This window comes from Rhinolophus sinicus, chromosome 2 (genome assembly GCF_057876585.1).
Source record: "Rhinolophus sinicus isolate RSI-liver-muscle chromosome 2, RSI-T2T, whole genome shotgun sequence".
Taxonomy (NCBI): Eukaryota; Metazoa; Chordata; class Mammalia; order Chiroptera; family Rhinolophidae; genus Rhinolophus; species Rhinolophus sinicus.
Genome location: NC_142502.1, coordinates 138,143,549 through 138,160,093, shown reverse-complemented (window position 1 = coordinate 138,160,093; position 16,545 = coordinate 138,143,549). Strand labels below are relative to the sequence as shown.

Here is a 16,545-nt window from a genome sequence, read left to right as displayed (position 1 = left end):
CACCCAGGTCCCAGCGCCGTCCTAGGTGCGACCACAGGACTGTACAGACTACTGACACCCCGTACTCTCCTCCCCCACTCAGAGCCTTCCCTTTCTGGGCCCCTCACCCTGTGGATTCACAGGCTCGCCTTTCAGGGCCGTCCGTTCCCCCAGCTTCTTCCGCAGCATCAGGCACACAGCAAATCCAAAGCTGTTCTAAAATTAAATTTTTATTTTAAAGAACTCAAGATTTCTTTATACAATTTCTTTAAAAAAAAAAGAAAAAAAGGGCCGGCCCGGTGGCTCAGGCGGTTAGAGCTCCGTGCTCCTAACTCCAAAAGCTGCCGGTTCGATTCCCACATGGGCCAGTGGGCTCTCAACCACAAGGTTGCCAGTTCAATTCCTTGACTCTCGCAAAGGATGGTGGGCTCCACCCCCTGCAACTAAGATTGAACACGGCACCTTGAGCTGAGCTGCCACTGAGCTCCCTGATGGCTCAGTTGGTTGGAATGCGTCCTCTCAACCACAAGGTTGCCAGTTTGACTCCCACAAAGGATGGTGGGCTGCGCCCCCTGCAACTAGCAACGGCAACTGGACCTGGAGCTGAGCTGTGCCCTCCACAACTAAGACTGAAAGGACAACAACTTGACTTGGGAAAAAAAAAAAAAAAAAGGCCTGGAAGTACACACTGTTCCCCAATAAAGTCCTGTTTCCCTTCCCCAATAAAATCTTAAAATATATATATATATATTCCCATGATGCTGATGAACAGCCTGGGCAAGAAAACACTGGTCTAAGACATCAAAGGACAGTATGAAAAGCCAGCGTTAGAACCAGGCAGGCCTGTGTTCAAATCACTTACTGGAGGTGTGGGCCTGGGAAAATTACATTGCCTCTGTGCCTCAGCTTCTCCATCAGTAAAATGGGTTGTTGTAAGGATAGGACAGAGAGCATGCTTGGTGCTCCCCAGTAGTTTGCATTTCCCTTGGTGCACACAGCTAAGCCTTCACTTCCCAGCCTCCCCCCAGTCAGGTGGCTGCTCACATGACTGGGTGCTGGCTAACTGGACTGTGAGATGAAGTGATATTCCCCACTTCTAGGCCTGGCCCCAAAGCCTCCCATAGAGAATCTAGTGGAGGACAGTGAGGCCCTAGAAGATGGTAAACCTATGAGGTAAAAGGAGCCTGGTCCCTGGACAACGGCATGTGCCAAGTGCCCGAGGTGCACTGGACCCTGACATGACTGAGAAATACACCTTCCTAAGAAGTCCCTAAAATCTGGGCTGTGTTGGTTACAACACTTGGCTGACTAATGCAGGGATTTAAAAGAGATATGCATATCTAAAATACTTGGCCCATCGAACATGCTCCATAAATGCCTAAAATAGAGGGACAGTCATTCAAATGAGCAATATTTTTTGAATGGACTTAGTTTTTAAAGTAACTTCCCTTCTATTCTCTTATTCTTACAGCATGCCTGTGAGGTGGGTAGATTCTTTTTCAGACAAAGTAACTCATCTCATGGAGACTAAGTGACTCAGCCAGGGTCCTGGGGGCCTGGTGGCAGGGTGGACATCGGCACCCAGGCCTCCTGGTTTGCAGGCTCCCCTCCCTGCTCCTCAGGGGCCCCCTGGAGCAGATGGATGTCTGGTCTGGCCAGGCTGACTGCCAGGGCTGAGGCACGAGAGCAGAGGGAAGAGAATTGGCTGACCTGATCCTGAGGGCGGCTTGGTAACAGATGCTCCTCACCAGTACCTGTTCCTTCCCTCCCTCTGAAGCCCAGCCAAGCACAACTTGTAATCCATGGTGGCATCTGTGTCCCTCAGGTTCAAGGACTGCCTCCTCCACCTCCTCCCATGGAACGGCCATGGAGAGTGGCTGGCTCGTCAGCAAAGGCAGAAGGTCAGCAGGGGTGTCAGTAGGCAAGACCAGGAACCCAGAGCTCACAGACATGTTCTCCATCCTGCAGTGATAGCACCCACACGGCCCAGGGAGGCTAGTGCCACAGATAAAGGCAATAGTAAAGCCTGACATGAGAGATAATTCCATGCATTTCTATTTTGCTGAGCATTTTCCCTCAGCAGCACTGGGATTGGAACCCAAGAAGTCTGGTTCCAGAACCCCCACTCTGAACTACCACACGTACCCGTCTCTAAATGCTGGCACACCAACGCACACCGTTCTGTCCCTTAAGGCATCTAATGTATGTTGGAGAGCTCTGTACATCCACATACAGACAGCAACCTTATTCTTCCTAGTAGAAACCCTGAATGAATGTATTGTAAACTGTACCTTATTGGTCTTTTAGGCTCTGTCCTATCTTTTTTTCTTTATTGTGGTAAAATATACACAACATAAAATTTACCGTGTTAACCATTTTTAAGCGGCAGTCCAGTGACATTAAGTACATTCACATTGTTGTAAGCCATCACCACCATCCACCTCCAGAATTGTTTCATCTTACCAAACTGAAACTCTGTACCTAGTAAGTACTAACTTCCCAACCCTCTTTCCCCAGCTCCTGGCAACCACCATGCAGAAATGGCAACGGGTACCACTCACAAGCCAAGAGCTTTTTGCTATGAAGTCTGAAGTTTCATGAGCCAGTCCTGCAAACGGGTTCCAGGTGAAGATCATCCTGGGATGTAAAGCATTCGACACGAAGCCAAAAGAGATGTGGTGGATGGTCCACCCACACTGAGAATCTAGGACGGGGGCCCCCCAGCATCTTCTCAACAGCCCACTGAAGAAGCTCTACTTTAAACTACAGTTCCTCTCCTAGACAACAAAAAGCTAAAGGAGTTCGTCCCCACCAAACCAGCATTCTAAGAAATGTTAAAGGGACTGCTTTAAAAAGAAGATAAAAAGATTAAAAATATGAATAATAAAATGCCAATAACTACATATCTATCAACAATTACTTTAAATATAAGTGGATTAAATGCTCCAGTCAAAAGACATAGGGTGGCCAAATGAATAAGAAAACAAGACCCTTTCATATGCTGCCTACAAGAGACTCACTTCAGATCAAAAGACACACACAGACTGAAAGTAAAGGGATAGAAAAAGGTATTTCATGAAAATGGAAACAACAACAACAAAAAAAGCTGGGATAGCAATGCTTCCACTAGACAAAACAGACTTTAAAACAAAGGCTGTAATAAGAGGCAAAGAAGAACCCAGTAATTCTACTTCTAAGTATTTATCCAAGGAAACCCAAAACACTAATTCAAAAGACATATGCATCCATATGTGAATAAATGCAGTATTATTTACAATAGCCAAGATATGGAAGCAACCTAAGTGTCCATCAAAAGATGAATGGATAAAGAAGAGGTGGTACATACATACACAATGGAATATTACTCAGCCATAAAAAGGACGAGCTCTTGCCATCTGCAACAACATGGATGAACGTAGAGGGTATTATGCTAAGTGAAGTAAGTCAAACAGAGAAAGACAAATACCACATGATTTCACTTACATGTGGAATTAAAAAAACCAAAATAAACAAACAAAACAGAAACAAACTCATACATATAGAGAACATTTGGATGGTTGCCACATGGGAAGGGGGTTGGGGGGCAGGGCAAAAAAGGGGAAGGAACTAAGAAGTACAATTGGTAATTACAGAATAGTCATGGGGATGTAAAGTATAGCATAAGGAATATAGTCAATAATATTTTAATAACTATGTATGGTGTCAGATGGGTACTAGATTTACAGGGGTGATCACTTTAAAAGTTATATAAATGTCTAATCACTGTGTTCTACACCTGAAACTAATATAATATTGTATGTCAACTGTAACTGAAAAATTAAGAAATATTAAAATAAGTGAATAAACAAATAAATGACAATTCCTTGGCATGACCCAATCGCCTTTGGGCTCAGCCCATCTCCCTCTGTGTCTCCGGCTGAACATAAAAATGGGCATCCATGATCCCTTGGAACTGATGGTGGCAGCAACAAACCAGTGTGGATCAGAGACTTTGGATCTTGCTTGATTTTTCAACTTGTAGAATGAGGACAGAGGGTGTATGTGGAAAGCAGTCTGAGTGAGAGGTTGCTGGAACAATGCAGAAGTTTGCTGATTTCAGAAATGGCCTGCATTTCAGCTGACCTGCCATCTGAACCTACTAGAACCCCAGTGTCAAGGCCAAGGGAGGGGCAGAGGGTGGGCCCAAACAAGCTTCAGAAGGAGAAGCCCTGTCTTCTTGGGGTGGAGCAGGGATACCCTCAGCGCCCAGACTCCAGACCCCAGATGGAAGAGTAACTACCCAGGCCCCACCCCCAGTCTGGCTCACTCCCCTTCCCCTCTGCCTTCTTCCAAGCTGCTTCTCCAAACCTCTGAAGGCAGCAAAGACAGAGCCTATTTAAAACAGCCTCCAGAAGGTAATTAAACAGAGCCTGAAGGGGATCCTTCTGCAAGGCAAAGGATGCTTCCATAAAACAAACAAAAAAAAAGTCTTCCTAATTTATCATTTGGGCCAATCCCATTACTCCTCAACAATAATTGTGTTGCCATGGTTACTCCCAGGTAATATGTACATATGCGAGTCTATGTGGGGTGAAGGCACCCCATCAATTCTACAGATACATGAAAGGAAAAAGAACTTCCCCGGGTTCTACAGCATAGCACACAGCAGCAGTCATGGGTTCCCTATAGAGCCAGCTTCTTGGTATTAAGAGGACAGACCCTGGAATCCAACCCTGGAGTCTCCCACTTGCTGGCCATGTGATTTTGGGCAATTTAATCATTTTGACCCTCCACCTCCTCATTTGTAATATGGGAATATGAATATTTATTTTCAAGGTTATTGTGAAGATGAAAGAAAATTCATTTGTTCAACAAATACTTATTGAGCACCTATCCTGTGCTCGGCACGGATCTAGGCACAAAAATACATCAGTGACCAAAAAAGACCAAAACCCTCTGCTTTCGTGGAGCTTACATGCTAGTGGGGACAGACAATACACAATAAAGATAATAAATAAGTAGAAGGATGGGAGCTGCAGGATACATGGGGAAGTAGGCCAGGGTGTGTCCTGGCAGAAGGACGGACATTTTTCTTTTTAATTTATTGTAATGGGGTCAGCACAAAAGGAGAAGGTGAAGGATGGGCAACATGTAAGGGACGTAGGAACATGATGACGTGGCCAGGGCCACAGCTTCCATCATGGGGGAGCGGGATGAAAAGAAAGGCCAGGGCTGGAGCTGGGGTGGAAGAGGGAAGGGGGAGACACTGTGGCTGCATTTGCTCCACCCCCAAGAAGTACCTCTAGTCCTTAGATCCCCCCATTCACCCTGGCCCCCTAAGACGCCATCTCTTGTCCTGCCTCTAGCCCTAGTGGCTAATTCTTTTCTAACCCTTAGCTTTTTTTTTTTCTTTTTCCCTGACAGATGCTCAAGTAGGATGCTGTTTAGGGCCTAACAATGGTAAGTAAGGTGGTTAGTGTAGTTTTCATTGAGATGACACTGGAAGAAATACTTGAAGGAGGGAGTGAGCCTTGCAGATATCTGGTAGGAGATTGGCAGCCAGAACAGCCAGTGCAAAGGCCCTGCGGCAGAAGTGGGCCTGCCCAGAACGTTTGAAAGACAGCGAGGAGGCCAGGGTAACTGTAGTGGACTGAGTAAGGAGAATAGGAGTAGAAGGTAAGAGAAGAATGGGGGCTTTGTAGGCTGTGGTAAGGACTATGGCTTTTACTCTGAGTGGAAAGGGGGGACACAACAGAGTTTCTACTAGAGCAGTGGTTCTTAACTGGGGAGGGAGGAGGGAGGATTTTGCACCCAGGGGACATTTGGCAATGTCTGATTGTCATGAATTGGGAGGGGATGCTACTGGCATCTAGTGGGTAGAGACAAGAGATGCTGCTAAACATCCTACAATGTACAGGATACCCCCCCACACACAACAAAGAACTATCCGGCCCCAAATGCTGGTCGTGCCAAGGCTGAGAAACCCCGGAGCAGAGGAACCAATGATGTAATATATATTTTCACAAATCGCTCTGACTGCTCTAATGGGACTGAAGAGAGGGGCCGAGGTAGAATGGGGAGACCACCCAGGAGACCACCGTGGTAACCCAGCCCAGAGCTGTATCTACAGCACCCAGTCCAACACCTAGCACACTACACAAATGCTCTGCCTACTGATCACTCGCCTATTGTGTGCTAACGCTAAGGGCCAGCCTGGGCCAGCTCACAGAGGCAGCATGCTGACCAGGGTCCCAGAGGCCTGAGGCTAGGGGCCAGGGGGAGGGGGGAGGGGTCGGCCCCCTTCTGACAAACCTGCTTACACCCAGAGAAGATGTGGGGTACAAGTATTTTTAACTCAGTATCCTCTCTATTTTCAGCAAAGCCCAAACACAGCTGACCCCATTTCCTGTCTGCCAGAGGAGAAGACTTTGCAGGATCTCTTACATCCCAGCTGTCCTTTTCCTCGGCAGGTTGCAGGCAGAAGTCCGTCCTGCATGGGGCCGGCCTCTGAGCAATTGATGTGTTTTGCTGGGTGCAAAGTAAGCACTTAATAAAGGTGGGCTGGTTCCCACCCTCTGGGGAACATGGAATGATGGATAAAAGACACCACTCAGAAAAAACACACAAAACAAACCACCACTCAGAAGCTTGCAGTGGAGCCCAGAGGCCGGCTCACCTTACTCCTGACCACTCCAGTAGCTTCCAAGCTGGCTTCCTTAACAGCACTTACCCCTCCCCCATTCACCTGGCACCCCACCAGAATGATTCTACCACAATACACTTTCATGCTACTCCCTTGCTCAAGAGCTTCCAGAAGCTTCCTCTTACCCGACACAACATACCCAGCATCTCTCTAGGTAGGTTTTAAAGACTTGCACAATCTAACCTGTAACTTTCCAACTTCCTCTCCAACATTCTCTTTCCTCTCCTCTCTTCCCCTCCCTTCCCCTCCCCTCCCCTCCCCTCCCCTCCCCTCCCCTCCCCTCTCTCTCTCTCTCCCCCACCCCCTCCTTCGTGCCCTCTCTCCCTCCCTCCTTCCTCTACTTCTAGGCTTTTGTCTGCGACTTACAAGGAACTGCTCCCACTGCCTTGTGTCTCTCTCTCCATTTTACATTCGACCTACCCTTCAGGTCCGCTTGTGCTCTCCTTACACGAAGCCTTTCCTCATTACCTGTGTTTTCTGAATTCTCTCAGCGATGCACTCCTTCTACCTTAGCATCAGCTCCACACAGCTCTGCCACCAACCCGGCTTCTAGCTACCTGCTTATGTGTGGTGGCCTCACCTGAGTGGGAGCTGGCTACATCAGGGCAAGAACCTTGGCACTTGCCTATCTCCCCCTCGGTGCCCAGCTACCTCAGCACCTTTTACATACTGGACACTTAGCAGATGCCCACAGCTTGGACTGACGCATTAACTGCACAGGTGTAACTGGGGCTGCAAACCTTCACAAATGCCAAGCTCCCCTGACCACCCCCCACTCTGCTGCCCCATTTGTGCCCATCATTCCGTTCCACAGAGTATCGCCTTCCCTTCCAAAGCCACCTTCAGATAGTGGGAGAAAAACAGGGATGGGACCTAACAGTCCCAGTGTCAGATCCTTATGCCACCACATACTGGTCATGTGACCTTAAGGACGTAATGTGACCTCTATGAGCCTCAGTTTTCTTGCCTGTAAAATGAAGTTAATATAGGTACCAACCAAACAGGGTTTCTGTGATGATTAACTGAGGTAATACATGTAAAGCGCTAGTACTTAGCATAGCACCTGGTACTTGGTAAGCACGCAGTGAGTGGTGGCTCATCAACATGGGGAGGGGGATCCTTCCACGTTGAACCCCACCCATGCCAAACCATTCCAGTCCATAGAGTGCACACAGCAGAGTCAGCACCCAGAAACTTCGCTGCCTATGTTTCTGCTCTCATCTATGGCTTTGTTGCTTAACTGATAGCTACAGTCCTTATTAGGGTGCCTAGCATACCAAATTTCTCCGTTAAGCCCAAAGGGTAAATTATACTTACTTTTGTTTTATCCTCGGGACTAATTATTCATTGGTGTAGCAACCTTTTCAGGAGTTAACAGTCTCTGGAGGCGATCGCAGCCACCCACTCACAGCAGACCAAGCCAAGGCCTCAAGAGGGAACACATTGTCAGTCCATTCATGTATGGCCACTGGCGTGATGCTGTAACTGGAGGGCAGGTTACACAACTAACTGGCATGCCCAGTGCTGTCCCTGACACCAGGACATGCCCACAGGCATCAGGACATAGGCACAGGCTGCTGACGCACGGGCTGTTGAGCCACATGCCTGCAAAAGGACCTGAGCGGGCAGATCCTGGGAGCAGGCAAGGCTGACTGAGACCAAGAACCACCGGGGCCTCTTCAGACAGCACAGACACGATCCTGAGCAGGGCTGGCCTGTCCTTAAGGACCAGAACAAGGACTGTCCTTAAGTCCAGGTTGCGGAGGCTTCCCCAACCCCTGAGCTGGAATGTCACCACCATCTCCTTGGGTCCTGTGTCTGTAGAGGCCAGAGGTGGGGGCTTTGCACACGAAGGCCAGGGGAGGGAAGCAGTGGAAGAGCTGCCACAGAACCCCAGCCCTGATGCTGTGGGAGCCAGGAGGGCTGGGAAGGGAGGGAGAGGAGGACCTGCTTATCAGGGGGCAGGCTCACACCTGACCACTGTGCCACCCAGCCGCCAGATGGACAGGCTGCCTCACCGACATGAGCAGGAAGGGAAGCACAGCTCGTGCCAGGGCCCCCCACCTCCCCTCCTCCCAGCTCCCTGGAGGCACATGGAGGCTTTCAGCACAGAAAACAAAGAAGGCCCAGGAAACAGGACGGGCAACTTTAAGCAACTAAAGGGAGCAAAGAGGGGAAACATGGCCTCATTCCCCAAACTGGAAACTGGAAGGAGTCCCAGAGGCCAACCTCAGCAAGGGTGGGCCAGAGGGGAGCTTGGCTGGGAGCAGACACGGCCAGGAACGGCTTTGAGGCTGGCCCCTCCCTGATGTGTCTGAGAGGAGCTGCCTGAGTCTGAGGACTATACTTCAGCCTAGAGAGAGGCTGTCAGGTCATGCCACCCAGGCTCCTCGGTGCCGCTGGCCAGAGAGAAGTACGGTGCTGGCAATGAGGACATTGTGGCCTGCCCTCCCGGCAGGCAGCGCAGACGCCTGCAGATGGGCCCTGCCTAGCCAGGCACTGCACCATCTCGCGTCACCCTCCTGGGCCCTGCACATGGAGATACAACCAAGGTGCTGCATCTTCCTGCTCACTTCCCCTCCCTTCTTATAGTGAGATTGCAGCGGAGCACGTTTCTCTGTCACTTCCTCTGGGGGGCCTGCTCTCTCTATGTTCACAATAGCCTTCCTCATCCGGACTGCTCCTACCCAGTGCCTCCTTCTCACCAGCTCCTTCTCATCCCTCCAATCTCAGGAGAGAAATCTCTTCCAGAAACCCTTCATGTGGGCAGGGTCTGTCTTCTTATGCTTTCTTGCGGTATCATGTGTTGTCACTGTCATTGCCTAGTCTGGGGAGTCCATGAGGTAAGTCTCCCCTCCAGCTTCTTCCCTGCTCTCTCCCAGAGGCCCTAGCACCAAGCCTGGCCTGTAGGTGCTCCATAAATACATATTGAAATGAACTGCACTGAGGAGGGCTGATGGCCAAGCCGCCTGCCCCAGGAACACCCAGCCAATCATGAGCGTGTCGGGTCGGCCAACACAGAGCTGCTGAGCCTGGGTTTTGAGCCTAAAGGTGTTAGAAAAAGGCAGGGACAGCAATGCACAGAATTACAAAAGGACAGAAGAGGAGACACCAGCAGAGGAGGGACAGCAACATGCTTCTGGATGGAAATGAGTAGCGTTTTAGTAACTGATCCAGCAGAGAGGAGGAAGCCATCCCCCAAATGTATGAAGAAGGCATGCTTAAGGAAACAGCCCATTACCCCCCGGACACCAGCAACGCTCAGGACTTGGAGGCACCAGGTAACATACGAAAAAAAGGGTTAACTATAAGGCTAGACACAGGGGTGGTTGAAAGTCTGTCCTCAAAGCTGTAAGACCCACCAGGCCTTCCCTTCACAGCAAAATGACTCTTACTGCCTCACCTGTGTCCCCACCAGATGCTGGAGGTTTAGCAAACTTCTGGAGAAACTGAATCCAAGTGACTCCAGACTTGGGAACACTAGCACAGTGGAATGGGTAATAGGTGAGGCTAAAAGCAGGGGAATTAATGAAAGTCTGCAAAGTGGATTTTGGGACCCCAGTTCCTTCCATTTCTTGGCTTCCAGAATGTAGAGAGATGAGATGATATTGTATTCACAAAAGGAGAAGAGGATTCTATCAAAAAGAATAAAGAAAAGAAGCAATCAAAGAGTTCTCAGAAATTAAAATTATACTAGCTAAAGTTAAAAATTCAATAGACATGTTGAAAATAAACTCAAGTACAGTTGACATGTTGAAAATAAACTCAAGGAAATTTTCTGCAAAGCTAAACAGAAGGACAAAGTGATGGAATAGAAAAGAAAAAAAGAAAAAAAGAAAATTTGTGTGTTAATTTAAGATGTCGAATATTTGACTAATAGGAGTTCCAGAATGAGAAGAAATTATCAAATAAACAGTATAAGAAAATTTGCCAGAACTGAGAGACACAAGTATCTAGATTGAAAGGAGTTATCAGGAACCCAAAATAATGAGATGGCACTGTGGAATTTCAGAAATAAATTTTATAGATAAAGGGAAGATCCCAAACATTCTCAAAGAAAGAAACAGGTCACTTGCAAAGAATCAGGAATAAAATATCATTAGATTTTTCAACAGCTATCCTAGGAGCCAAAAGACAGTAAAGAAATGTCTTCAAAATTCTGAAAGAAAATTATTGTCATACTAGAATTCTCTCCTCTGCCAAACTGTCAATTAAAGCTGAGTGCAGAATTATAATTTTTCAGACATAAAAGTATTCAAAAATTTCTTTCCATTTACTCTTTTTTCAGGAAGCTACAGGAAGAGGTGTTCCACCAAAATGAAAATGTACAGAAAGAGGAAGGCCTGGAGCTGGAGGGAGGTGGGCCCCACAAAGGAAATTTTCAGGGGAAAAATAAAACTGAAGAACACAAGTCTTCAGATTGAAAGGAGGCACTGAAAATATCACTAGAGGGTGCAATAAGAATTAGAGATGGAACAAAGAAAACTATGCCAATGATGGAAAAAAGAGTCAATCATTAACTACAAATAAAACATAAAGTAGGGTCCGGCCTGGTGGCTCAGGCGGTTAGAGCTCCATGCTCCTAACTCCGAAGGCTGCCGGTTCGATTCCCACATGGGCCAGTGGGCTCTCAACCACAAGGTTGCCAGTTCAATTCCTTGAGTCCCGCAAGGGATGGTGGGCTCTGCCCCCTGCAACTAAAATTGAACACGGCACCTTGAGCTGAGCTGCCTCCCGGATGGCTCAGTTGTTTGGAGCGCGGGCTCTCAACCACAAGGTTGCCGGTTCCACTCCCGCAAGGGATGGTGGGCTGTGCCCCCTGAAACTAGCACCAGCAACTGGACCTGGAACTGAGCTGCACCCTCCACAACTAAGACTGAAAGGACAACTTGAAGCTGAACGGCACCCTCCACAACTAAGATTGAAAGGACAACAACTTGACTTGAAAAAAAGTCCTGGAAGTACACACTGTTCCCCAATAAAGTCCTGTATCCCTTCCCCAATAAAAAAAATAAAAATAAAAATCTTTAAAAAAAATAATTTTAAAAATAAAGTAAAAAAGAGGAAACATAATCATGATACAACCAACTTGACTCTCCAGTAAATGTTATTTACATAATTATAATGTGAATACTGAATGTCCATAGACCCCAAAATCATGATAACTGTCTTGGGAGGGTGATGAAGTTTGGGGAGGGGAGTGTGTTTATGGGGGTAGATAATAAGAGCGCTGAATCCTCAACTACCATATTAGACAATACAAAAGAACTAGCTGAGAAGTATAAGTATATTAGTTTGAAATATAGATATCTATCTGAAGAAACAGCTAAAAGTATTTGCTTCTGGGGAACAGGAATGAGAATTGAGGAGGGATGATGGGGCAGCCCACTATTTTTCCTTAGAAGTGTTTTAGTACTGTTTGATTCCTAAATTACTCACACATATGACTTTGAAAAAATGTGAAATTAATTTTTTAAAAGTTTTAAAAATAAATTTTATGAACAGCAACAAAAGCACTTTGACACATTAACCATTACGAGTCTCTGTAATCATTAAAGTCGCCTACCTTTGCCCAAACCAAACACAACCATCAATATTTCAATTAGCTCTAGCTCAAGGTTCTATATGATATTAAACATGAAAGTAAGTGCCCTAGCCTAATCCCCTGCATCCTCCCCCATCATTCTCACCCTCAACCTGAACTTTTGGGTAGTAGTAACCTGGTAAATGTTTAATAATCAATTCTTTGGGGGGAAAGAGTCCTAATTTGTAGCATTTGCCAATTTCCATAGTGTAAATAGTCCCAATGTGGCTGATTTCAAGCCATCACGTGATATCAGTGAATGTGGAATTGGGAAGAGATACACATCAGCTCCAGCAAACTACTGCCTTTGGGCCTCTCTCATCTAGTCAGCCTCCATGCTTCCAACCAAACTCAGGGTACAGGAAAGACCTGAGTATCCCCTCCAAACAGCTGGAAGTCCACAGAGGTCTGTAGCCACAGTAGAAGTGGATGCTGAAGGGGAAAGTAATGGTTCTGGCTGCAGGGAAGAGGTTATGAATTTGCCACCTTCCTTCCTTCCCCACCTCCAGCAGCGTTACCTGTTCATTGGTGACTCCTGGGCGTAGGGTCCCATGCTTGTAGTCCTCCAGCAGCTGTACAGCCTCTCTGAGACGTCTCTGCAGGGGGAGGAACAGGGACATTGAGAGGCCCAGATCCAGGGCTCCGGCAGCTCTCCCTTGTGGGAGTGCATTAGTATCAATCAAGCACAGGCAACAATACAATGTTGCAAGGCCTGTCCTCCAGGCCTTGTACACACGCAAAACAATAAAGAAGGATGTAACGGAAATGTCCTTCCAAAGGGAAATGGCTACATGACGGTAGTATGACAATACTGTGAAACATTTTTCGGCAGTTTAAAAAGTGAAGTAGATCTACATCCCATTTTATAATCATATTTCCAAGCTATTATTGAGTGAGAAAGTGAGTTGTAGAACCTTCTGATGCCATTCGTTGTACCAAACAAACAAAACCCACACACATAGAAAACAATGTGTTCTATGAGGATATTTACTGTGTAAATGTATCAGAAAAGCTCTAGAAGGAGATAATAAAATGGCAACAATTACTTTAAATGTAAATGTATTAAATGCTCCAATCAAAAGATAGGGTGACTGAATGGATAAGAAAACAAAACCCTTACATATGCTGCCTACAAGAGACTCACTTCAGATCAAAAGACACACACAACTAAAAGTAAAGGGATGAAAAATTATTTCATGAAAATGGAAACAACAACAACAACAAAAGCTGGGGTAGCAATACTTCCACCAGACAAAATAGACTTTGAAACAAAGGCTATATAACAAGTGACAAAGAAGGACCCAGTAATCCTACTTCTGGGTAATTATCTGAAGAAACTTAAAATGCTACTTTGAGGAGACGTGTGCACCCATATGTTCATTACAGCATTGTTTACAATGGCCATGATGTAGAGGCAGCCTGGGTATGTGTCGATGGAAGATTGGATAAAGAAGAGGTGGTACATATATACAGTGGAATATTGCTCAGCCAGGGAAGGGAATGGGTTCTTGCCATCTGTGGGAACATGGATGGACTTGAAGGGTATTAGCTGAGTGGAGGACAGCAAAAGACAGATGCAATGTGATTTCGCTTATATGGAATCTAAAGAACAAAACAAACAAAACAGAAAAAACTCCTAAATACAGAGAACATTTTGATGACTGCCAGACGGAAGGGGGGTTGGGAATGGGTGAAAAAGGGGAAGGGATTAAGAAGCACAAAGTAGTTACAAAGTAGTCATGGGGACGTAGGTTATAGCATAAGGGATACAGTCAGTAATATTGTAATAACTATGTATGGTGTCAGATGGGTACTAGATTTGTTGGGGTGATAGATGGAAGGAGGTTTGGAGGACAGGGTGAAAACGGTGAAGACATTAAGAAGTACAAACTGGTAGTTACAAAATAGTCATGGCCTTTACATGGGCATGTAAAGTAAAGCATAGGAAATATAGTCAATAATATGGTAATAACTATGCATAGTGCCAGGTGGGTACTAGACTAGTCAGCGGGATCACTTCTTAAATTATATAAATGTCTAACCACTATGCTGTACACCTGAAATTAACATAAAACAATATTGAATGTCAACTGTAATTGATACATTTTTAAAGGGGGGGAAATGGGAAGGGGAATAAGAGGTTCAAATCTCCAGATATGAAACAAATTAGTCATGGGGATGTCATGTACAGCAAGGGGAACATAGTCAATACTATTGTGATAACGTGGTACAGTGTCAGGTGGTTGCTAGACTTATGGTGATCATTTCTTTAGGTATATAAATGTTGAATAACTATAGTGTACACCTGAAATTAATATAATATTGTATGTTAGCTATATTTTAATGAAAGTCTTAAAAAGAACAATAAAAAAATAACATTAAAAAACAGACAGAACGCACCTATGGTGGTAGAGGTTATTATAGTGTTACTTTTGTGGGGGGCGGGGGGTACTGACTTAAAAAGGGCATGGAAGAACCCTCCCTGGTAATGGAAACGTACAATGTCTTGATCTGAATGGTGGTTACATAGGTATAAACAAATGTCAAAATACATTAAGCAATAAACTTTGGATTTGTGCATTTTACTGTACATATGTGATACCCCTCAAAATTAGCGATAAACAGACAACAGTGATAGAAGGCAGCCTACGCCAAGGTCAGGTGAGGGACCCAGACATCAGGGATGCCCGGCATAGGCAAAGAAACCCAGTGAAGTCACATCACCCTGATCCCCTTTTGACAGAGGAGGGACAAGGCTGGCTGAGAACGGGAGTGCTGAGACCTCAGCATGAGCCCCTTAGTCTAAAGGCAGGATGCAGTACGGAGCACCCAGTCAGACAGAAGGGGCATTTGCTGAGCTGACTGAGAGGGTGGTCTCATAGGATGGGAAACGAACAGCCACCTCCTGTCCTGTAACCACAGAAATAACTACCAGCCTGGATAAGCCAGCCAGGCCACCTCCGACTCACCTGGCCTATGTGTACAATACCTGTGGCCAGCACTGGTCTAACCCAGGATATTAGGGGCCAGCAAAACTCACTTGGGAACAGCCTGACTGCTGGAAAGTACTGCCCCTGCCCTTTCCAATGTATGTGTATCTGTTCCAAAATTCCAGAGTGCCTTCCCAGAATGTTTGCTTCCAAACTGGAGACAGCTTTGTGTTCTCAGGGTTTCCCCCACTCCCAACCTCCAATTAATCCATGCTGTTTAGAGAAAAGGTCAGAAAAAATAGAGAAGCACAAAAAATAATTTTAAATCACCTGTAAACATACGACTCAGATAACCACCGCAAACATGAGGATGATTTTTCCTTCTAGACTTAAAACGTTTGTTTTTCATGGTGATTGCTGTTTTAACTTGCTTAAGGTCACACATAGAAAGTGAGCGGTTTGGTACTTGCACCTGGAGTTTAGTCATACCCTTGCTCTGTCCCAACACCCCCAAAGCCTCCTAGTGATGCATCAAGCTCCCCACCCCAAGCTTGCTGCCTCGGGGGGGCCATAGCTGCTGCCACCAGACAATGGATGCTCTACTTTCCACCGCTGAATGGTGAATGGCCCTGTGTTCTCATTATTTTCCCACTCCAGGGATTCTTCCGAGTTCCTATAACAACCTGGCCAATTTCCATCTCATTTGACACGGTCATCAAAGGGAGGCCTCCTGCCACAAGAATAAGTTCCCAAGAGCCCTGATCTTGGCATGGGTTGAGGGAGAACTGAATCCAAAGTTCCTGAAGACAGATCTGAGAATCTAGGACTGAAGGAAGCTAGAATGTGCTTTTCTGCCCCCGGGTCTTACTAACCCTCAGCCAGGCTCCCCTCTGTCAGAGGCTGAAGGGCTGGGGCTCCAGACATCTCTCTGGGGCAGGAAAGTGCCTAGGCTACTTGTCTTGAGAGGCCCAAGTGCTGACTGTACTGGGGGCTGGTCTCCCCACTGCAGAGAAGGGGGCCATTTTCGGGGAGGCTTGAGGGATAGGAGGAGGGTCAAACCTCTCTTCACCCAGATACATTACGAGGCTTGACGGTAGAGCCCTGGGCACTTGAGGGGTGGGGAAAGCTAGAGGTTGGTGGGAGGGTGAACTTTGCAAAAAGTCTATTTACCCAGGAAGGAACTGGCAGCCAGGCCCTGACTGCAAAGATGGAAGGGGGCCAGCTGGCTGGAGACAAGACTGGGAGCTCTTCTCTGGAGGCCCCAGGGGCCAGAGCGATGGATGGCCCAGGTTGCTGCTTCCCAGACTCTATCACCAGCCTGCCTGCCTCTGGCTCACCTGCCGAAAATATCACTGAGGGTGTCTTCTTGT

The 16,545-nt window shown here is 46.7% G+C and overlaps 1 protein-coding gene across 4 annotated transcripts in view; it reads right to left on the bottom strand.

Annotated features, from left to right (window-relative positions):
* Nucleotides 1-16,545, bottom strand: part of SFXN5 (sideroflexin 5) — a 112,586-nt gene that overhangs the window by 79,459 nt on the left and 16,582 nt on the right. For all 4 annotated transcript variants that reach the window (XM_074332172.2, XM_074332167.2, XM_019712858.3 and 1 more), the window contains one exon: nt 12,764-12,841. In XM_074332172.2, the coding sequence (XP_074188273.1) occupies nt 12,764-12,841 (78 nt within the window). The remainder of the gene's footprint in view (nt 1-12,763; nt 12,842-16,545) is intronic.